We start from the raw sequence: 24632 nt of genomic DNA, 5'->3' as shown, positions 1-24632 counted from the left end.
AAAGAAATAAAATAAAACAAAATATGTAATAAAAATAGAGGCATGTAAATTTGTGGTACAGCAAAAGTATTCTGGCCCAACAGTCGAGGTTTAAAGTGATTTCACATTGGATCCATCGTATGAGAAAACTTAACAATTCAGTTGGAATCCCGATAGACACTTTTATTTTTTTGAAAAAAAAAAACGAACAGGTTAATTGATTTATATCGTGACAATCAGTCCTGGACTTCTTGTCTCGCATTGTCCCTTTCTTTCTGGTCTTCTTCGTACATTTTTTGTCCGCTCTAGAGGTAGCTGGAAACAGACAGAATCAATTGGACCGTTTCGGGAATGGGCGAGAGTCGGGATTGATTTTCTGATTCAGCCCGGGCTTTCAATTAGTATGGGATATACCTCGCGCTTTATTCCTCATTTGTGGCAGAATAGACGCGCATCTAGAAATAATTAAAAAATCAATTAACACGAAACCCGTTTTTAGGACCGAGAGATTACATTAGCTTTAGATTATCCGCTTCTGAAGTGTGGAGATCAACGAGTTGAGTTATTGTGTATTGGAATCTGAGGTTCGATTCCCAACTGGATTGCGTGTAAAATCACTCAATTACTATTCTTATTTATCTCTTATGTTTTCATATGTAAAATAAAATAAAATAAAATAAATTAGTATTTTAAAAATCAAACCTGTCAAATGTCAGGCCGTAAGCCCTGAGATCCTAAGAATCCATCTTCTTTGTTGAAAAAAAAAACATAGTTATTTCATCTCAACTCAAGACACCTATAATATTAAAATTTTAATTGAAACCCAACATACTCTAAATCGCAACGTAATTTTCTTTAAACCCAGGTAACATTTGATGCTATTTATTTTTATAAAAATACATTTCTTTATTAACAAAACCATATACTCAAAAAGGTAGTTTTTCATCAAAATAAATATATGGTTTTGAAAAGAAGATTTATTGAAATGTAAAATTAAAAAAAATCGTAAAAATGTTTTTTCAATATTTATTCTGAAAAACAAAAACAACAAAAAAAACTATATTTAAGTGACGACCAGCTCTCAGCACAGCCGGACGCTTAATGAATTATATTATTGCGAGTAAGGCCTTAACTCTAGACTTGTCATCATAGATGGAGATAAAAATTATTAATTGATTACTACACCTGGTTTGAAAACGACGCGTTTCACATTTCGCATCGTTTATTACACATCACCAAACCATAAACGTTTGGTTTTGCTCGATGGGTTGTCCAGATTTGCGGTGCCCGGGGAATGGCTTCTGGTTGAGGGTCATTATCCCGCGTCCAGGGTAATCTCCCCGACCGCATGTGATGTGGCGCTGTAATCTCAGCCACGCTCCGGCGGAGACGAGATCGGGAGACCACAGGATCTGGCGTGCTGTGGCTGACTTTGAAATTCTCATTTCAGAATATAGATGCTGACGACAATATTTGCCTAGCGTTGAAAAAGCCGATATTCCTAATAGTCGCACTTTTTTTAAATTTTATTTAAGATTTACTTGGTAAATACCACTATTTTTTTAAATCTGTTGTGACACGAGTTTCGATGCATTACGCCTCATTTTCAAACACCGTATGTGAAGGTAAGTTTCAATTTAAACTTAGCTTCACATACGGTGCTTGAGAATGACGCGGAATGCATCGAAACGCGTGTCACAATCCATTTTAAGAAACAGTTTTATCAAGTAAAAGTGAAATTAAAAACAAAGTGTGTCTATTAGGAATATCGGCTATTTCTACGTTAGCAAAATCCTGTCGTCAGCATCATTATTCTGAAATCAACACTTGTCCAAATACTCGTTCAGAAATCTGAATTCTCTCAACATATGAGTTTTTTTTTGACATCTCAACAAAGATGAAGTACCGTAGAACAAGGCTACTTGAACTTTGGTGTGTTACTTGAGCCCAGTACAAAAAGAATTAACTCTGTATTTGGTCTACAATAATGAACGTATCGACATGATTCATTGTTTCCCTGATAGGTGACACTTATTGTCACGATACTTCGATCGATACCACAATCTAAATATTTTTTTGTACTGGGCTCAAGTAACACATCAAAGTTCAAGTAGCCCCGTTCTACGGTATGGGTATTTATAGAGATTATGACATATTATAGAATAGTTTAATGATGATATTATACACGTGCAACATTCACCATTGATAACTACATATTCCACGATTGATAACTACACTACTTAAATTATTGGGAAAGATTTTTTTTTAAATTCTGTTACAACGTTTGTGCTAGAGATTTTGTTCATAATTCTTTGCATAGGTGTGCAAAGATTCATTATGCATAAAGAATGAAGAATATGAGAATTTACACGACTTTTGTGATCACTTTATACACGTGCAACATTTTACCCGTGATTGATAACCACACTACTCAAATTTTCAGAAGTTCTATATAAGTATATGTGATCCAATTTTGAAACATTGTACTTAAATCACTATAATTTTCACATCTATTGGTGAGATAAAGAAGCTTTTTTACTGAGCATTAACTCTTATATTTGTATGTGAGACCCGATTCCGATGAATTATGATCACATAGATAAAAAATTAATATCCTTTTCATATTATTATTTTAGCTGTTTTTGCTTTTTTATCAGATTCCTTAAAAGCATTTCTGTATACATGCATATATATATTTTGTTTATTTATTTATTTACATAATTATGTTTCAACGTTTGTGGTAGAGATTGTGTACATAATTCACTGCATAGATGTGCAAAGTTTCATAATGCATACCTCTAACGCTAAATTGACAGTTTAGCACCGTTATGACGGAGAGTTTCCGTTACGGATTACCATCCGATCATGGCCCTATATCGGGTGTAAAGGGACACGAACGAGACCACGCTTCGGAGGAGTTATCAACAAATTTAGTGTCGTCGACATTTTGCACGTTTTTGCCACTTCGTGACCTGCTTGCAATATGATGTAGACTGAAGTCGGAAAGGGTGAGTGAGGGATGTTTGGATAGGGGATGTTTTGGAGCCTATGCGAGCTTCTGAAGGCCGTGCAAGATAGGAAGGAACCGTCTATTTAAGGCGTAAGATGACATACTATACAATGTTTGTTAATATAATAAACTTATGTACTACTTAGCATAATTTATTTGATTCGGCAGTCAATATGTGGTAATATCTTTCCGTTTTCAAAAAAACATACTTGTTCGAATTAAAATTAATGTTTAATTTTATTATTCTTCTTCTAACCCTTATCCGCACTCAATAGTGCACAGGGCACTGCGTCGTATTGACGCAGTGTTATCTTGATCGTGACTTACATGAAGACAAGGCAATCACTCCTTCCCTTTAGGGACCAGTCCAGAGTTATATTAATTTTATTCGTATTTTTGTTATTATTATTTTTTAAGTAAAAAAAAAAAATATTTATGTTTATTATTATTTACAAAAATAGTAATACAAGAAATAGGTATCAAATTGTGATAGTGTATGTTCGAACCGAGAAACTCTTGACTCAAGAGTCCTCGACACTAATCACGGGACTACAGACCGACACAAGTTATTTATTATTAGTAGTTTTATTATCATTTGTAGTATTTTTATTATTAGCATCAAAAAATATTGTTTTCGTGTGAACGTTTTAAGGTGTTTTCACAAAATATCCCCAAAAAAATCGCTTCTAAGAGATGTGCCTCTAGTCGTTTTTCGTGCTTCAATATGAACCGTTCCCGCGCAGGATGGGCGGGGCGCCCACCAGCTCATTAGTATTGGGCGGGCGTTCTGAAAGATCGATCCATACAACACATACAGCCTCCCGCCCCCCTCCGCCGCCCTCGCTACTTCTCCCGCCCTGGCTGCTTCGCTAACACAAAACGTAGTACCTACTGCATCTTTTAACTTTAAACTGGCAGTTTTTTATTCATTTCGTTTACCTGAATTTTCTGTAAAAATGTCAATGAAAAATAAAAAGTTTAAATAGGTTTAATTTCATTCATCGATTCGGTAGTTGTAGTAATATGTATCCATCTTAATTGAAATTTTACTTGGTGATTACCACTATTTCGTAAAATCTATTGTGACACGTCGCTCACTCCTTTCAAGAACGTCATAAATCAAAATACGTCAATTTTCAGTTGTGCATGTTTTCGGAATGCCCAGAAAATGTACTATATCCCAGCAAAAGAGGCATATTTTTAACTTAATATTTACCCGCTACAGGGCAGAAAATGTTGTTTTTGCATTTTGAAGAAAATGTATTGTTTAATTATTTTTATAAATAAATTAAATATTTTTCAAATGTAGAAAAAACCTTCAGGTTTTACCTAAAAAGATCTGTTGCACGGTTAAAAGTTCAATAAGTGGCTTGATATTTATTTTTAATACATTGTGTTTTATTTTCAAACTTTAAAATCGTTCTCCTGAAAAATCAAGTATTTTGATTTATGACGTTCTTGAAAGGAGTGAGCGACGTGTTACAATTAATTCCGCATATTTATTTTAAACCGTTAGTGTCGCAATAGATTTTGAGAAATTGTAGGATTCCCTAAGTAAAAATTCAATAAAAATAGATAGATATTACCTATAAAGTGTTTGCTAAATGAATTGATGATATAAATAAAAAACCACATGACGTTTTTTTCGAATAAAAAATATGCACATACTGTAAATAATCGACAAACTCGAAAAGACACAAAACATACACTAGTCACTAGAGTATGTTTTGTTTATTTTTTAGAATCAATGTAATAGATTCTAGTACATTCATTGAGTATAGAGCAAAAATAAAATGTTAATTTTTTTAAATTTATTTAAAAAATAAATATAATAAAATAGAATTTTTATTCGGACATCCTCGATTCTACAATATAATTTTTTTTCATTAATTGATTCGACAGTCACTTTGTGGTAAAATCTATCCATTTTTAATTAATGTTTTACTTAGTAAATACCACTATTTCTTCAAATCTGCTGTGACACGTGTTTCGATGCATTCCGCATCATTTTCAACATACGGTGTTTGAAAATGATGCAAAATGCATCGAAACACGTGTCACAGTAGATTTTAAGAAAAAGTGGTATTTACTAAGTAAAACATTAATTAAAGATATAATTTTATATTAATACCTTCTTCATATTTATTAACAAAGTATTTTCTCTACTTTGTATTCCAATTAAACAATATTTTATTTTTTATTGGTATTAAACCTGTTTATTTTTACACATATCAATAAGTGTTTATATATCCAATATTCATCTATCAACACTACTCTCTTCCAACAGAGCTGTCAATTATTATCAAAATAATTCAATATCCATCACATTAACAGCATAATAATTCAGCATCTAGATATAGAGTATAACTTATAAAACCATCTCTAGTTTCTCCCTTAAAAGAGAATGATACCTATCATCCGTAGCACGAAGATGTCCAATACTTAACATTTCATAAAAAACAAAACATTCCCATAAAGACGCCGCGAGCCGCTTGCGACAGTTTACGCAATTATATAAAAAATATCACCATATAAAAAATTATAGCTCCAATAAATCAATCGATGGTTTTTCTCTTTCGTATTCATTATAAATAATGTTGCCAAGTATTAAAAAGCGCTCCGTTCAACCATAAGTTTTCCAAAAGAAGGCATGTGCAAAACGTTGTACAATGTCGAGCGTATAGGAGAGTCCATTGATTACCATTTTAAGAAAGCTTTTTCAATACGCGAGCTTTTCTTTTGACATATGACAGTTGTTCATCTTCGGGAAAAAAAGATCCTATATTCACGATACATTGTAATCTTTTTCTACGGTATCTGAAAAAAGCGCGTGTTTCCAGGGGATTTATCGAAATGGATTTATTATATATTAAATCTACTTTAATCTTTATCGGATCTCGGGGGATTTATTGCGATTTATTAAGAAATTCATATGTAGATTTATGAAGACATTTAGAACAATGTATAGATATAACATTATACGCGTTTACATTTACCTAGGAAGAGCTATACGAACATTGAATAGTTTAAAATAATCGTCAGTATGAATTATCATCTTAAAAAGTTAATTTAATAAAATGCGTCTTAAAAAATATTGTGCCTATTTTTTCAACAAACATAATAATATCTCTTCTGATAGAAAAATGAGAAGTATTTTTGATTGATAACGTAAGTGTATTATAAAACAATATTTTGAGTGTGTCCCTATCATTGTTCACAAATCTGGGTTTTGTCCACTTAGGAGTTATATTTTTTTTATCTTCATATCATGAAAATTGAGTACGCATGGTTGTCAATCATAGGTAGAATGCTGAATGTTACAAATGGATAAAGTGATCACTTAAACCTACCCATAACAGGTCGAACACCCTGTACATACCCAGACTTTTCTTCTGACGATTTTTCGTCATCGATGTTGACATATCAAAACGTATTATGTGCATTTTAATATTTTATATTATACATTGCAAAAAAAAATTGTATTTACTACACATAAATACAAAAAAAAATTGTAATAAATCTTTTTTTGGATTATTTTTTTTTTGTAATATAAAAATTGTAATAAAGTACCTACCTAGAATCTGGCTTTAACGTTGTACAAAATGTCAACCTCAAATAAATCAGCGATTGGAAACTTTTCAAAATTTAAATATATCATAATTATAATTTTTTAAAATTCAAATATTTCACCATTCAAATATTTCAATGTTTTAATATTTCAATATTCAAATATTTCAGTATTCAAATATTTGGATATTCAAATATTTCAATATTCAAATATTTCAAAGTTCTAATATTTCAATATTCAAATATTTCAAAGTTCTAATATTTCAATATTAAAATATTTCAAAGTTCAAATATTTCATTTTTCAAATAGTTCAATATCACCCCTTCGACCTTCTACCCTCGTTCGATTCCCAATGCCACCTTATTCCGCAAAGTAATGATTAAATCCTTTCACGATTCAAAAACGCAATTACCCGATTTGACGTGGGCCCTTTGCATCCAACCCTTGACTAATCGCCAAAAGAGTTGATATTCGCGAGAGACTCTCATTTCGGACGGGAATGTCCGGACATTATCCGCCTTGTCGGACAAAGGGGCCGAATTACGCGTGGACGACCTCAGACTTCATTGGGAAGGAAACGAAGATGCGTTGGTCATCCTTCAAAAGGCAATTCATCGCCCCGCTAAAAAAAATGAGAAAAATCATTTTGAATATTCTGTTTTTTTGTTGATAGAATTCAGTAGTTGAACATCAGACATTTTTTACATATACATTGCATCGCTAATCCGAACGCTCTGTAAATCCGAAACGCTCTGTAATCCGAACGATTTCACCGCTTCAGAAATTATATATTTTTTTAAAGAGAAGTATTTGTGAGTTTTTTTTTATAAATCGCTCACTCCTTTCAACAACGTCATATATCAAAAAACTTGATTTTTCAGGAAATCGTTTTTAAAGTTTAAAAATATAATAAATTGCATTAAAAATAAATATCAAGCCACTTTTTGAACTTTTTATTGTGCAACTGATCTTTTTTTTTTATTGTAAAACCTGAATGTATTTCTCCATTTGAAAAATATTTAGTATATTCAAAAAAATAATTAATCAATACCTTTTCTTCAAAATGCAAAAACAACACTTTCTGCACTGTAGCGGGTAAATATTAAGTTAAAAATATGCCGCTTTTGCTGGGATAAATAACATTTTGCACCACTGAAAATTGAAGATTTTTTATATATGACGTCGTTGAAAGGAGTGAGCTATATACTGGAATCAAAACTCGGCATGATCATTTCAAACTGTTAAAAGTGGTCAGGTCAAGAGTCGAAATAATCGGTGGGTATGTATGAAAAGATCTGTATATGTGGCAAAGAACGCAAGGCAAAGAACGTTTTGCAAAGACTGATTGGCCTGGAGATCTAATCTCTCTGCCTACCCTGCAGAGAATCGGCGTGATGGTAATATTAATAGTTTTAGTATGATTAAATCTAAAATCATGTTTTTTTTGCTGTTGCAGTATCCGCCCAGATGACCCTCGCCGGAAGTAGCTCTATTTACCGGGGGATGGACAGAGCCTTCTGCGTCAGGATGAAGTCAACCCTCACCAAGAGAGGCTGCCACTTCAAGTCTTCCGGATATCGGGTAAATTACCGGGTAATAGATACATCCGGGTATCTACATATTACCTCATGTGGAACAGTACTGAAACTTCATTTGACTCTCTCTTGATTCGGGGTTTTTCGAAGGTTTTCCAGTTACAATATTCAAATTTAAAGGTCTGGAGTTTATCGCTTCTGAAAGACGATCATTAAAAGATATTTGAAATAATTTTCAGTATTGGATCACCGGGATAACGCAAGTATTTATGCGTTGATTTTTACAAATAAAAAAAACATAGAAAAGTACATTTACGTATATTTTTCAATTGCATCTAAATATGTACATGCAAATATTTCAAAATCTGTAAAAATCACAGCAACAATACATGTTTAGTTTAGTTCCTTTTTTATTTGTACTCTTTTATTGGATATACATGGAAATAAATATGTACGTTTTTGCTCCATAACTTCATAGTGTAGTAGTTAGCAAATTTGACTCCATGAATACCTGTTAATTCGATTTTTTTTAAACTTCCTACCTAGCCAGACCAAAGAGGAGTATAATTCTCCTTGTCATTCATCGTTTCTTCATATAATACCACTGAAAAGTGGTTAAATTTTTAAGTGGTATTACATAACGTGAATTATGAATGATAAGGAAATGTTATATTACTCGTAATATAACAGTCTCCTTATCATATACGAGAATTTTACGAATGTCCCGTAATCTAAGGTTAGTAAATAAGTTAATCCCACATCAATCGGATGCGGTGCCTGATGCACCATTTGGGTACGAAAAGGGGTGAAGCCTTAATTGACGACCAAGATAATACTGCTTCAATACAATGCAGTGCCATATGCACCATTAAATGCTGATGAGGGTTAGAAGTATTGCCTGGCCTTGCCTTCAGCATTCTTCTTGTATCCAGTATTGAACAAAGGACTTGACTCTTGGACTTCCACAGTTCTTTGCTGGTCACTTTCCTAATGTCATCGGACCATCTTGTCTAGGGCCTATTCACGCTTCTAAGCCCTGTTCTAGACATCTAATCAAGCACCTTCTTCATCCATCTACCATCAGACAAACGTGCCACATAACCTGCCCAGTTCCACTTTTGTTCCAAGATTTTTTAACCATATCTGTTACCTTCTTATTCTTCAGATCCCTCTGACGTCGACTATCGCATGAGAGTAATTTTCCTTGTCTTGGGCAGCTCTAAACAGCGTCTCGACGGTCCTAATCCCCGTCTAATCTCGTATATTCCGGAGCAAATAGATCTATCTTCTGCCCACACCTGGTCAACCCCCTATTTTGCCTTTTGTGATCAGGTGCAATAGCTCGTATTTCTCTCCAATTAGCACATGCCTCATATAGGACACCCTTCCGGACCTTGATATCAATTAGCAACCTGTCTTCCTGCATTTGCTCTTTGAAGCAAATTTGCGTTGCTGACCATATCGGTCCACGACCCTTGTTACGTCTAATGGTACTGGAACACTTATGATGAGGAAGACGGAAACGCGCAAATGAAAGTCAATAATTTATTTTCCGAAAATTATAAAAGTTATAAGGGCGAGAAGAACAAAGAGACGCCAATAGACAAAGAGCGAGCGCAACGTATATACGTTTGAATTTTAATCTTATCTGAGCACACAAAAATTTGCCCTCCACCCTTTATATACGATTTTAAAGGAGTTACATGTGATGGGGACAATATTATAAACAAATAAAGTCTATGCACTGCGTCTCTTTGTCCTTCTCGCGTACATTTATGAATACAATTTTAAAAACACATTTTGAGTGTGTCTAAATACTTGTTCACAAAATCTGGATTATCTCCAATTACAGGAGTTATTTTCATATAATTTTTTGACATCTCATCAAAGATGAAGAAGAATATGGAAGTCTGGGCATTTACGGGGCTGACGACCGTCATAGGCTGGTTTAAGTGATCACTTTACACACGTGTAACGTTCACCAATTCTACCCATTATTGACAACCACACTATTCAAATTCTTGGATATCTGTATATATGAACCAATTTCGATACGTTGTTCTTGAATCAATAGAACTTCACTAGAAACATCTATTGGTGAGATGAAAAGAATAGTGTAATAATGGGTAGAATTGGTGAACGTTACACGTGTGTAAAGTGATCACTTAAACCAGCCTATGACGGTCGTCAGCCCCGTAAATGCCCAGACTTCCATATTCTTCTTCATCTTTGATGAGATGTCAAAAAATAATACAATTTTAATACACAAATTCTTTTAAAAAATACACGAATTTGGAAGGAACAAACCTCGTATGTTACTTAAGTTTTTACCTTAATCCAAACATTCATTTTTCGGTCTCCATGTCGATATGTTTTATTCGACATCCTTCTATCCATTGCTCTTTATTAGAAATATGTGCATTTAGAAGCATAGATATTTTTAATTTATTACAAAAGTTATTGTATTAATTACCGATTAATGGTTCACGTCTTGGGACATTTATCTTCACAAACAGCGTATTTTATCTTCCATACAATTTCGCTGTAATTTATAAAGGAAAACTTCGCCGGTTCGCTCCCGAGGCGGGTTTTAATTGCCATACACTATTAATATTGAGAACGTTCAATTTCCAAAGAGGATTAAGCGAATGTCCTCGTGGGCGCAATTTTCACATAGGACCATTAAGATTCAGATCTCGGGAACATGATCACTTCATTTCCCGAACAGAAATTCATGCCCCCGAGCTTAATGCGATCAGAGTCATAAAACTTACCGGCGGAGCCATCTATCGGGAAGTTGAAAAAGCATTATGGGTTCTTGTCTAGGATAAATAAGATTTTCCATACTTTTTTCAATTTACTTCGGAAAAAGTGCAATTTTGATGTATTTGCTAACTACATATTATTAATTTTATATTATTACCAAGTACTAAAATTTATTTTGGCTTTATAATTGTTATGAAATCAATTACTACCTATTTTTATATCCGTCAGCTTGTGACTGTAAAATTAATATATGTAGTCTTAAAAGTCCTCTTCCGTAGTGTTATGGTCAACACGCTCAGCTACCGTACCGGAGGTCCCTTGTTTGATTCCCAGGGGGTGAAATAAACATTTTTCAATCAAATATTTATTCAATATTATTATTCAATATTACCCTCGACTGATCCCTGAAGCGAAGGGCTGATCATCTTTCCTTCATGCGTTAATTATCAAGACAATTCTGCATTTTTATGATGTACTGCCCTATGCACCATCGGGTGATGATAATATGGAATATCGATAATTACTATCTAGTTAATCAATTTGGATAAATTATAGGTGTCTCAACAACGAAAAAGTAGTTTGTGGGAATGTACATATAGAAGTAGAGCTTTTACACTTTTATTTATTTGACCCCCCCCCCCCCGGGAATCGAACCCAGGACCTCCACCACGGTAGCTAAACACGCTGACCATTACACCACAGAACCGGGCTATTCCATATAGTGATTATCAAACTGTTTTTTTTAAAGTGGATTTTAGAATCGTTTAAATTAACGACGCATTCAAATATTCATGGTTTGGAATTCAAATTATACTGAACTTGAATATATTGTACTTCTTATTTTTCTTCTTCTTCATTTGTAGATCCTAGAGATCTGTTTGTGCCTCCACACGTCGCTCTTGGAATGTTGACTCCCAGCTGTCTTTCCATCTTTTCGGAGGTCTGCCTGGGGGTCTGCGTCCTTCAGGGTTACCTTGAAGGGCGATACGTGGAAGTCTGTCTTCTGACATTCTGTTTATATGTTCATTCCAGTATCGCCTTCGTTGTCGTCCCCACCTCATGATATCCTCCGTCTTACACATGTTGTACTATATATTCTAATTAAAACGAATATATATGTAGTACAATACGAATATACAATTTCCATTGCGCCATAACGTATACCGTCATCCATAAAATAATACAATAAGGGCAACGATAAATTCACTTAGAATTACTTATCTGGCAACGCGACGCCAGAGTTTCCCGCCGTTTCCGCCATCTTGAATTATGACGTCACCTGAGTGCAATAAAGGTCGTTAGGGTTCTGCAGATAGCGATCTCCCGCGGCTAGGGGTAGTTCCATCCCTGTATGGGACTAATATGGCCAAGCTACACCCCCCGGCTTAACAAATTACGGCTGATTAGAGCCGGTTTACACGGAGCGTATCTTTGGGACGATTAACTAATTCGGCTGCTAATTGCGCCTTATCTAGAGGTTAGATCACAAATTGGGACGTCTAATACGCGCAGAGTTGAACCATTGCAGCTAAAAATGAAGGTACTATGTAGACTACATATCGTTCACTCTAAAATCTCTGTTTGAATAATCCTTGTTGTTTAAAGCTTTTAGCCTGAATAAAATACCAGCTATTATACTTAAAGTTGATTTTTTTAAACCACATATCGCTCACTCCTTTCAAGAACGTCATAAATAAAATAAAAATTCTCAGGAGAACGTTTTTTGAAAATATAAAACAATGTATTGAAAATAAATATCAAGCCACTTATTGAACTTTTTGCTGTGAAACAGATCTTTTAAGGTAAAACCTGAAGGTTTTTTCTCCATTTGAAAAATATTTAGTAAATTTAAAAAAATAATCAAACAATACCTTTTCTTCAAAATGCAAAAACAACACTTTCTGCCCTGTAGCGGGTAAATATTAAGTTAAAAATATGCCTCTTTTGCTGGGATGTAGTACATTTTCTGGGCATTCCGAAAACATGCACAACTGAAAATTGACGATTTTTTATTTATGACGTTCTTGAAAGGAGTGAGCGATATATATTATATTTCAAACTACTTGGTGTATTTTTACAGTTTAGAAAACTTTGAAAACTTTATAATATGCGTAATTAAGTCGAAACTCCATATTTTCGAGTAAACGTTTTTGCCAGTATACAACAACAAATTTTTAAAAAAATTACTACGTTACTAATTAAAAAAATATTAAAAACGTTATAATCTATTATGAGATGTTAAAATGTAAGAATGTTAAACAATCTCCTTATCATCAATTGTTTACTTTGTGTATACCACTTTAATAAACACTTGTGAGCGAACTTGAAGAGCGCTTGCGCACTATACGGAATTTTACCGTCCAGCAGTCCGGTTAGCATGATAAAACAGGTGATTTGCTTGTGCTTTTGGCTATCTTCAGGGTAATATTGAATAAATAGTACAGTGAAAAAATCACTAATATTTATTTAACCCCCCCCCCCTGGGAATCAAACCCGAGACCTCCAGAACGGTAGCCGAGCGTGCTGACCATTACACTACGGAGATGGACAAAATCTTTATAAAATTAAAAACTTAAAAACATAAAAAGATAAAAAAGTAAAAAATTAGCAAGCAAGCATGTACTACATTCCAAACAATGTTCTCCAAATAGGCTTTTGTTCTCCAGGTGGTCCTGATGCTGTGCCGCCTCCGTCCCCAGTACAGCTTCTCGCACAGCCGGAAGTCGCCCCCTCCCCTGCTGGGCATGGTGGCCCTCGCCATCGCCCTGCCGCCCCCTTCAGTGCACGAGATAAGGCTGGAGTGCGACATGTTTGTCACCAGGATCAACTTCGACTTCAGGATAGCGCACTGTGAACCAAAGTGAGTAATCTATTCCGTGTGTAAAGTGATGACTTGAACCAGCCTATAAGGATATAGGTATTATAAGTAGAACTAGAATAATTTTGTTAATATAAAATACAAAAAATACTTGACAATCAGAAAACAAACATTATTATATAATTTATTATTAGATTAAAACCAATATTTTTAGCTTTTCCACTTTTTTATTTGACCAGCGACCGGGTTTCGTCGTTACCGACATCATCAGACCAGTCTGATGATGTCGGTAACGACGAAACCCGGTCGCTGGTCAAATAAAAAAGTGGAAAAGCTAAAAATATTGGTTTTAATCTAATAATAAATTAAAAATGCAATTCCATCACGAAGTGTCAGTGGATAATATAAATCTATTAATAAGCTTATAAATCTATTAATAAGCTTATAAAGCCTATATAATAATTTTGAAGTTCTAGTGATTCAAGAACATTGTTTCAAAATTGGTTCATATATATAGAACATCCAAGAATTTGAGTAGTGTGGTTGTCAATAATGGGTAGAATTGGTGAATGTTAAACCAGCCTATGACGGTCGTCAACCCCGTAAATGCCCAGACTTCCATATTCTTCTTCATCTTTGATGAGATGTCAAAAAATAATATCAAATATTACCACACAATATGCAAAATGACAGCTTTACAGCGGTTGTTATCAGCCAATACAGAGTTAGTATCAGGACTCTCTTGTGTACTGTCGGTTTAGCTTTCACTGTGAATATTTTATTTGCTATGGCAGTGTTACTTTCCTTTTATTTTGATGTAAATGTTGTAAAATGAAATAAATATGATGGGTCCATTCGATCTTGTCGGAACATTCCTAGGAATTCTGTCTAGACAGCGATTGCCGAAATACATATATTTGAAATTTGCACACATAATGTTTGTACTCAGCCCTTAGGAATTTTCAATTTGGATTTTTTTTATTTAATTTAATATTAATAACGTTTCCTTTTATTTCCAGGGTTTCTGATCTCCTAGACTATACTGCCGAGGAATTGACGGGAAAGAATCTGTACGCGCTGTGCCACGGAGAGGATGCTAACAAATTAAGAAAATGCCACGTTGATTGTAAGTCCTTAATAATATACCTTTCAAATTTTTAAGTTAATAACGAAAATGGGCACTCAATTCTCAAAGACACTTATTTTGTAATTGTACTGTATTATTTTCAATATTGGTTTTGAAATTCGCATTAAATTTGAAGTTACTAGTCGATACAGGATTTCTTAATTCCATAAAATCGTCTTGCATGGTCTGTCTTAAAACGAAGTGTAATATAAAATATCCACATATGTACGATAATTATTTAGTAATAGACAACCCACTGTCGATCGAGCTACTACTTTTCTTTAATTTGATACTTAAAAATTAAATGAATAATAAATTTTTGATAACTTTTCAAGGCATATGGTTATACATACTTAAATACTTTAGAGAATTAAAGGTTTATTTTTAATACATACGTATCATATGATTTATCGCTCACTCCTTTCAAGAACGCCATAAATCAAAAATCGACAATTTTCAGTTGTGCATGTTTTCGGAATGCCAAGAAAATGTACTACATCCTGGCAAAAGCGGCATAATTTTAACTTAATATTTACCCGCTACAGGGCAGAAAGTGTTGTTTTTGCATTTTGAAGAAAAGGTATTGTTTAATTGTTTATTTTTTAATATGCTAAATATTTTTCAAATGGTGAAAAAACCTTCAGGTTTTACCTAAAACAATCTGTTGCACAGTAAAAACTTCAATGAGTGGCTTGATATTTATTTTTAATACATTGTATTATATTTACAACCGTTCTCCTGAAAAAACAAGTTTTTTGATTTATGACGTTCTTGAAAGGAGTGAGCGATATCATCCGAAAGTTGTATTATCCAGTATCCTTTAGAATCATTTAAGAAGATGTATTGTTGGTTATTTTAAAACACTAAGGACAACACTTTTTAAGATAACAGCTACAATTAAAACTGGATATAGGGGTATCCAAGGAACCGGAAAATTTTACTCTGATAAAGAGGTCTCTATAATATCCATGCATTATTTTACATAGGGGTAAAATGACGAGTCCTTCAGCTAGCTCCCTTTCTCTTATATACAGGTTCGACTATATGTACTTTATAAAATTAAATAACTTAGTTTTAACCACTTTTATATTAATACAATTTAACCTACCGGTTTCGACAAGAACCTTGTTACCATCAGGGTTTATTTTAATTCAAAAACATTAAAATACTCTCACCAAAAACATCCACACATACCGTAAAAATCCTAAATGTACATTAATGAACATTAAGGATTTTTACGGAGTGTGTGGAAGTTTTTGGTGAGAGTATTTTAATGTTTTTAATATTTTCTAATTAAAATAAACCCTGGTGATGACAAGGTTCTTGTCGAAACCGGTAGGTTAAATTGTATTAATAAAAAAGTGGTTAAAACTAAGTTATTTAATTTAATAAAGTTTATAAAATGTGCCACAAAGTATCTGGGGAAAACTTTCAAGAAATCGACTATATATAACTAATAAATACTTTTGTCCGCCTCCGTAGTGTAATGGTCACCATGCTCAGGTCCCAGGTTCGATTCCCAGGGGGGGGGGTTAAATAAATATGAGTGATTTTTTCACTGTAATATTTTTTCAATATTACCCTGGACTGGTACCTGAAGCGGAGGGCTGATCACCTTTCCTTCATGTGTAAACGATCAAGATAACACTTCGTTTATATGAAGCAGTGCCCTATGCACCATTGGGGTGCGGATAAGGGTTTTATTATTATTATATCCTTTTTTTCCTCGTCTTTAGTACCTACTAAAGGCCGTATTGTCCAAAGGATTTGAGTATGATTCACTTCCATTCCTCTTGGCCCGGCATTAGGTGCGGATTATCGAATGAATCAAGTAGATTTAGCTCCGTAGCTCTTGGGTAATGTTGCCCATCGCTGGTGTGCACAGTGAGCAATGCCGATTTTTCAATCACCCATCAGCATGGTTCGGACATAACTCCGCATCGAGTGATTTACTTTGACGCTGCGGCTGACACATTTCCAGGAATCGGACGCGACACTATCGAGCGCCGTTTACCCCGCCCCACCAAACAATGAACAGTTTTAGCGTATATAAAATAAATTGAATTGTTTTATTATCGGTACGTGTCCGGCTGACCAATGGTCGGACGAGACAAGACGTGAATAATAATTGGCGATAGTTTGGTGCCGAGGATTAATGGCCGAACGCATCAGAGTTTCCCAAAACGTCATGAATCAGATGAAATTCTATAACACCAAGAATTAGGTCTGAAAACCCAGAGACGAAATATCTCTCGATTATTCGATATCTTGAATTATGCCAGTTCGAAAAATAAACTTAATATTTTCAACATATTTTAAACCTCTTTGATAAAAAAGATAGATAAATTCACTAACAGCTTTATAAAAGGGACTTTCACTCATGAATTACATGAAATTATACTAATTTTAAACATAAAGAGTAAATCCACTCACGAGTAGGCATAGGCTATGAAACTTATAAAGTTGAAGCCTGAGCAGGGTCATGGTAAGCGGTGTTGCATAAGTCGCAGCTAGATTTCAGAGTCACTTGGACGTTAGGTAATTCAAAAAATATGTATAAAAAAGGGCTTTAAGGGGATACAACGCAAGACAGAATTCATTCACCGGCCGACCGCCATAGAGGTAATACGTCTTTCTACGCCCGATTTTTTTAATGAATATATTTTGGATATTTTTTGTTTTAAAATGCATGTGGAAAAAATATTTTAATATTTTTTTTTTAAAATTTTAACCTTTCAATAACTCTTTTCTTTTCAAAACCATACGATTATTTCGATGAAAAACTTATTTTTTCAAAGCAAAAACGGTGTTTTATGAAAAAAATCAATTACTTAAAAGGTTACCTGGATTTAGAGAAAATTAACTTGCGACTAATCCATACTGGGCCTTAAGATATGTTGAGACTATGAAGGATATTTTGAGAAAAAACACAATTCAAAATACAAAAAAATGCCGAGATATTTCGTCTTTGCGCTTTTTTGACTTTCCTTGCTTATTATTAATGTTCAGATTTTCTCAATGTCCAGGCCATCTTTAACTCTTGTTCCTCATTAGTTATCTAGCCGCGAAATCTATTTGTTTATGTGTTTGATACATAAGAAGAATACGGAAGTATGCTTAGACTTCCATATTCTTCTTCATCTACATATACAGTATTGAGATGTTTTTTTTTAAATATCTCATAATCGGAGATAATCTAGATTTATGAACAAGTGGACACACTCAAAATGCTGTACATCATTTTATTACGATTAAAAAAAATTAGGACTTAAATTAGATTACTTGGAAATATTAGAAATTAAAAAGGCAATTAATAATAATTTACAACTAATAAATACACAAGTAAATGATTTTGCTAAAAGTCCGTTACTAAATATGTTTCCAATCACTCATCATCCCTGATCCCTTTTTACTGTGACTGCCAATCAACAAAAAAAATAAAGCCACTTGAGATCTACCTAAGCTTCTTTCCCTAACCGTCAAAATATTTTGAATATTGTTTAGTAGATAGAGTTTTAGTATAAATCAGTCTTGATAATGAAGCGATTAGCTTCGAAACCGGTAGACATTATAATTAAGTTATAATCAAATATTTATAATGATTTTAAAACAAAGTTACATTTTAATTTTAAAATGGAAAATCACAAAGTTAGTGCTTCAAATATAAATTATATTTAAAAAAAAAAGTTTAAAAAATGTCCGCTTATTTTTCGTAACTCTTGGTGGCATTGTACACATGTTGGGCCATCATTGGTGACTCTCAGAACTAGATAATGGAGTCGCTGATTGATATGCGCGCCTTGACTCGCCTCATTGCATCACACCGTCCGCCATTCTTGCAGTCGCTAAACCTTTTCGCGGATCACCAGATAATGTAAATCCGACTTTGCTATAATCTGATTTTGTCGCTGGCATAAATTCCACACGGCCGATTTACATATTATCATACAAGTTTCCATTACATGTCGATATGTGTGGTAAACAGAACGACTGCATTTTAATCAATGCGTCACCTACATTTTCTTGTTCATACTCGGAAAACAATATCCGATTCTTCTACTTTTTTCCTTTTTTAACGTCTTTCTAAATGCTGATGTCGTGCTGTGTCATGGTCTCCTGTGATGTCAGACATTACCTTTTATTCCTCCCGGTCCTGTAATACCTTAATATATGAGGAACCCATTAATTCCTTTATTTGGTTGGTTCTTCCTCTGGGAGACTATCCTCTAACTTTATTATTATTTTTTAAGCAAAAAAATAAAAATATTTGTGTTTATTATTATTTACACAAATATTTCAATTTCGTACTATTTCTGTGAACCTAAGCGGCTCATTATTAGAAATAGGTATCAAATTGTGGTAGAGTGGGTTTGAACCGAGAAACTCTGACTTCAGAGTCCGCGACACTAACCACGGGACAACAATCTGACATATGTATCCGAATTACACTGTATAATACAGTAATTAAAATAGTACACTAGAAATTATATAGAAATTCAAAGCAGTAAAATCAAATTAGTAAAAGGAATTCGTGATAGACAGGATTTAAAAAAAAATATTAAGCATATCTTTGAATAACCTAGGGTCTTTATAAATCAGATCCGGGTACGGAATGGAGCTTTCAATTTCCCTCAATTGTCTCTATTACTATCAGTTTCTTGAGACTCTCCCCGTGCTTTCTGTAAATATGCCAAAAGTATGTTGAGAAGCCTTTTTAAGAAGATAAATATCATTTTTCATTTTTAATCCAATTGGGGTCCTTTCTTTGAATTTCAAAGATCGAGAATGACAATTGAAGAGTAACCATTTTAAGCTTTTTTATTTATTTTATTTCAGTAATTAACAAGGGACAGGTGTTGACCCACTACTACAGGCTTATGAACAAGTCTGGTGGATATACTTGGCTTCAAACCTGCGCCACTGTCGTCTGCTCGTCAAAGAATGCCGAAGAACAGAACATCATCTGTGTCAATTATGTTATAAGGTAAGGAAATGATTTCGGTATTTTTTGAGGTTTTGACTTTTCCATTATGTACAGAGAGGCTTTATTAAATGCGATTTCTTTTACAGCGGTCGCGAGTATGCCAATCTGATAATGGATTGCTGCCAGATGGAGGACGGCGTTCAAGGGGTAAAGAGAGAAGAAAGCGTGACCGGAGATTCCGGGGAGGGGTCACCAGATGCTGGTGCAGACAGGGCCTCGGGAGCTCGTCCTCCGTCTCCTCGCGCTCATCCTGCGTCGGAGCATCCTCCGCCTCCCCCGCCCCCACAGTCCGCGCCCCCTGCACCGCCTACACAGCCTCCTCCACCAGCTCCGCCAACCAGAAGAGCCAGGAAACGCAAGGCGACACAACCCGAAGAGGAGCAATCGCCAGAGGATGGAGATCACCCCTGCAGACCAAATACCCCCCAACCCACCGACACAGTCAGCCCGCAAATTACTCCAGCTCCCCAAGAAGAAGTCATCGCCGATACAGCGTCAGTAAAAGACCTAGAAAACGCAATGTCCAAACACTTACCGGCAACCATTTTAAATCCAAATAAAACGGGATCTCCCACCACGCACCAGCCGACAGACTTCTCTACAGACACCCTTCTAAAGCAACAGCAGCACAAGTCAACGATCCAATGGATAGGAGCTCATCATCAGCTGGGTACTCCGGGACTTCCGGCTTCGGCACTTCTGAGACAGCTATACGCGAGTAGAGAGAGTGTGATCAGAGCTGCCGGCCACGGACAGCCTCCGCATTCGCATCCTCACTCCCATCCGGCTGGACCTCTGCCGACACCGCCGGGAAGCGAAGGGTCCGCGTACAGCGACCAATTCATTGCTCTACACGCGCAGAAGAACGCCGACTCCTTCCAGAATCTTGTATCGACTTACGGAGGACCCGCGTACTCTATGGATTACCATACGGCCATGACTCCTCCGGGTTCCGTATCTCCTAGAGACAAACAGCAACAACACCCTGGATTCGAGAGCCAGTACTCTGAATCCTTAAGGCATGGCTACATTTCCTCCGGGGAAGCTCCTGCGCAGCCTCTTCCCTTGAAGCCTCAAGTCTACTCGGCTTTGGAATATACCTCTCCCTTGGAGCAGTCCCAATTTTACCCGAGTGGTTCTGGTTTCCATTTATATCATCCTGCCGCAAAAACCGCTCCCCCAACCTCAAACTGGTACTCGACAGCTTCATAGTCTAGCATTCACTTTTAGACATTTAAGATAATTAAACGATTCCTTCAGCGCCATATTCCTCTTAAGCCATATTGATGGAAATTATTATTGACGGCGTTGGTTCTTTTGTAGGGAATGATAATATTTAATAAGTAACTATAAAAAAGTAAATAGTCTCTCATAGATAGACTTCAAATTTAATAGAAAGACAGAAAATATTGTAACTATCCATTGAAAACAAAAAAATGTATACTATTTCTTACATTATACTACAATAGTTTATCTTGTACGATAGAAATATAAACAAAAACCAGTAATCAATATAATATAACAACGAACATATTTTTCTATTGAGAAAAATCCATTTAAATTAATGTCTCAAAACATTCCCCGGTATTTCATTTATTTAAAATTTCATGTTTTATTTTAGTTGTCTGATGTTTTTTTAAACTTGAAAATGTTTTACGAGTTTTGTGAACGTATTATTTGTTGGCTACAATACTTATTGTTATGAAAATTGTTTGGTATTTTATGCCATTTTGATTGTTATTGTAAAATATTTATATGGTTTATTTCTGTTTAATTTACATAGTATTTAACGAACGCACGTTCCAATTAATCGGTACATAGTATTAACTTAGATATGTATAAAATATTATGTGACATTCCATTGATATTTATAAGTGTATTCGTACTGTAGTTCTAAACTAGGATAAACAATTTAATCGTCCAATACACCTATGTACATATGTACCTACAAGTAGTTGTACATATTTTTTTCAATACACAATTAATTGTGTATTTTCATTATTTGAAAGACTTTATTATCACTCAACGCATTTTCAGAATAATTGATATGAATATCACAATTTTAAGCGATCGTTCGATGAAGACCTTTCTCTGCACCAAAGGTGTATAGGGCGCTGCATCGTATCGACGCAGTGTTATCTTGATCGTTAGTTAGCGAGGTATTAGTCCTGCAGTCAGGTACCAGTCCAGGATGATATTAAATTAATATTTAAGTGAAAAATCACTTATAATATAAACCAACCCACTGTGAATCGAACCGGGGACCTTAAATACTCAAATTGGAATATAGGCTTTTGACAAAATAGTTAAAACACTTTGCTTGATACATTTTTTTCGATATCTTGTATTTTTTACCAAACCAAAATATGTTACATTCTTCAAACAAAATATCTATCTTTTTTGGTTAGATTGAATTTATTACGTATTATTTTGCTAATTATGCAAACGAAATAGAATATATGTGTAAATAAAAGTAATGTAACGTATGTATTTTAGCTTATTTTGTCATGGGCATTTTGGTGACAGTATTATGGCGAATGAAGTAGGATAATTAAAAAAAACTATAGATATTAAGTTTGAATTATGTAAACATTAAATTAAACGACCCAATTTGCTGTAAATAAACGTTTAGCGAGTAATAATTTAGTGATTATCCTTATTTTGTGAAAGCTGATGGATTAGTCGTTCATTTTGGAGGGGCTTTGAATGTACCATATAAAAATTAAGCTTCCGAACAACAAAAATCAATTGAATAAATAAAAACACATTTTGAAACACAGACTTGATGTATATATTTACAAATTTATAAATGTTCATAATGTAAGGTAATTGCGGAAATTTATATTAAGGATTAGATGATATGAACTTTTCTGGAAATTATTTACGTAAAAATTTACGCATTTTTCGTTGGATTACCGTTTTAACCTTCATTTGCCCACGCGATGTCATTTTGACACATTTTCGGCTGAACTTTAAGCTTACAAAAGCACTGATGAAAACATCGCCCAGGCGTTATTAACTGAAATTGATGAAACATGATGTACACAGTGTCGCTCAACATTTTGTCAACAAATAATAACCATCGATCATGAAGGCATATTATTTAATATTTTTTAAAAATATTTTTGAAATTCTGAGTAGGTTCAGATCTTCAAAGATCATTAAAAAAATCATTTTTTATTTTTGTCACGATATAATTCCAGCCTACGTTTCTAGATCCTTCTAATTTCACTCTGATCTTTCAGTCTGATCGTAATTTATGTATGTATTTTATAAAAATTGATTAAGGAATTGAAATTAAACTCGACAATTCCACATGTGTACTATAGAATAAAAATACAAATTTATTTATTATAATTTTTTTCCAATACATACGCTAGTTCACTTCTACTTTCAAGACAGTTTTCAGAGTATAACTCAACTAATGTGTAAAGGCAACTAGCCGTAACTCAAGTTGCGGCTGTTTGGCTAAACACGGCTCAAAGCATTCTAAGTGGCCTCTATCACAGATTTTTATCCAAATAACCGCAAAATTTTATGAATTTGATACATGTTTTGGCAAAAAGCATCATTGTATGCTAAACGTAACTCGTTCGTTCGTCTCGAAACTCTACTGTTTTGGATTTGCGGCTATTTGCCTTGAACATTAGTCAACTGAAAACTATAGTTAAACAATCTCAGGTAAATAAAAAATAATATTAAGTAAAAACAGATTTGTGCAATAGTGTGTTTGTGAGGTTAGGTTTGTAAAAATGTTGATTTTTTTATCTGTTCACCTGTTGTGTTCGATTATATTCTATATTTTCCTTTCTAGAGCAAAAACTGTAAGATTTTTATATATTTTTTTAATGGAAGTTACTTTGTTAAGATTATTTTAGTTACAGACACAAGATGGACTCGCAAATAATAAGCTGAAAAAATATATTGTGTTTTATTTGATTTTATCACGCCTATAATAGAATACCAGCAGAGATGCAATTCCAGTGAAAAGATAAAACTTACGCTACATGGTATAGATAACTCCTAACTTAATTCTGTACTTTTATTTCTAACGACTACTAAAATCACAATATTTTGGATGTGTCCAAATCCTTGTTCACAAATCTGAATAGAATAGTGAACGTTACACGTGTATCACTTGATCAATTAAACCAGCCATTGACGGGTCGTAAGCCGTATAAATGCCCAGACTTCCATATTCTTATTCATCTATGTTAAGATGTCGAAATGTACTTTTAAAACCAACTGTGGTTCAGTGTTGTCAGGAAGTTAAGGGTTCTTCTACTCCTTTTAACCTTTTTCTGCACTCAATAGTGCATAGGTCACTGCATCGTATTGAAGAAGTATTGATCAGTCCTGCTCTTCAAGTAGCAGTCCAAAGTGTTAATTAATAAATAGTTGAGTGAAATATCATCACCATTTTTTTGACCCAGCAGGGAATCGAACCCGATACATTCTTCGCTGTAGCCAAATGGTACTAACCACTACACTACGGAAGTAGGCTGTTTTAATTAATGATACCAAAGCCAAAATTGATTAATTATTGTGAGTTAAAGTTTTCAATTTAAATTTAAATTGTGATTTGTGTGATTCGATGCATTCCGCATCATTTTTATACATGGTGTTACGGTGTTACCATGTTTGAAAATGATGCAGAATGCATCATAACACGTGTCACAATAGATTTTAAGAAATAATGGTACTAATATATTGGTTAATCAAGTAATATTTAAATTAAAAATTGATAGATATTACCACTAAGTGTCGCTGAATCAAAAGTTAAAGTTATCTACACTGCGTAGTTAATGCATTTTATATACACACCATATCCATATTTGTATGTATC

General features: G+C 34.2%; 1 protein-coding gene across 5 annotated transcripts in view; it reads left to right on the top strand.

Annotated features, from left to right (window-relative positions):
• Positions 1 to 24052, top strand: part of trh (PAS domain-containing protein trachealess) — a 395076-nt gene extending 371024 nt beyond the window's left edge. For 4 of the 5 annotated variants that reach the window (XM_088258584.1, XM_088258582.1, XM_088258583.1 and 1 more), the window contains 5 exons: positions 8014 to 8138; positions 13525 to 13718; positions 14696 to 14802; positions 19639 to 19786; positions 19873 to 24052. In XM_088258584.1, the coding sequence (XP_088114710.1) occupies positions 8014 to 8138; positions 13525 to 13718; positions 14696 to 14802; positions 19639 to 19786; positions 19873 to 20998 (1700 nt within the window). In that variant the 3' untranslated portion in view covers positions 20999 to 24052. The remainder of the gene's footprint in view (positions 1 to 8013; positions 8139 to 13524; positions 13719 to 14695; positions 14803 to 19638; positions 19787 to 19872) is intronic. The other variant, XM_088258585.1, reaches the window with a different exon arrangement.
• Positions 24053 to 24632: the final 580 nt, after the last annotated feature.

The sequence above is a fragment of the Brachycentrus maculatus genome, unplaced genomic scaffold (genome assembly GCF_059751285.1).
Source record: "Brachycentrus maculatus isolate JH-2025_06_01 unplaced genomic scaffold, ASM5975128v1 h1tg000099l, whole genome shotgun sequence".
NCBI classification, from domain to species: domain Eukaryota; kingdom Metazoa; phylum Arthropoda; class Insecta; order Trichoptera; family Brachycentridae; genus Brachycentrus; species Brachycentrus maculatus.
This window is presented reverse-complemented; position numbering and strand designations above follow the sequence as displayed.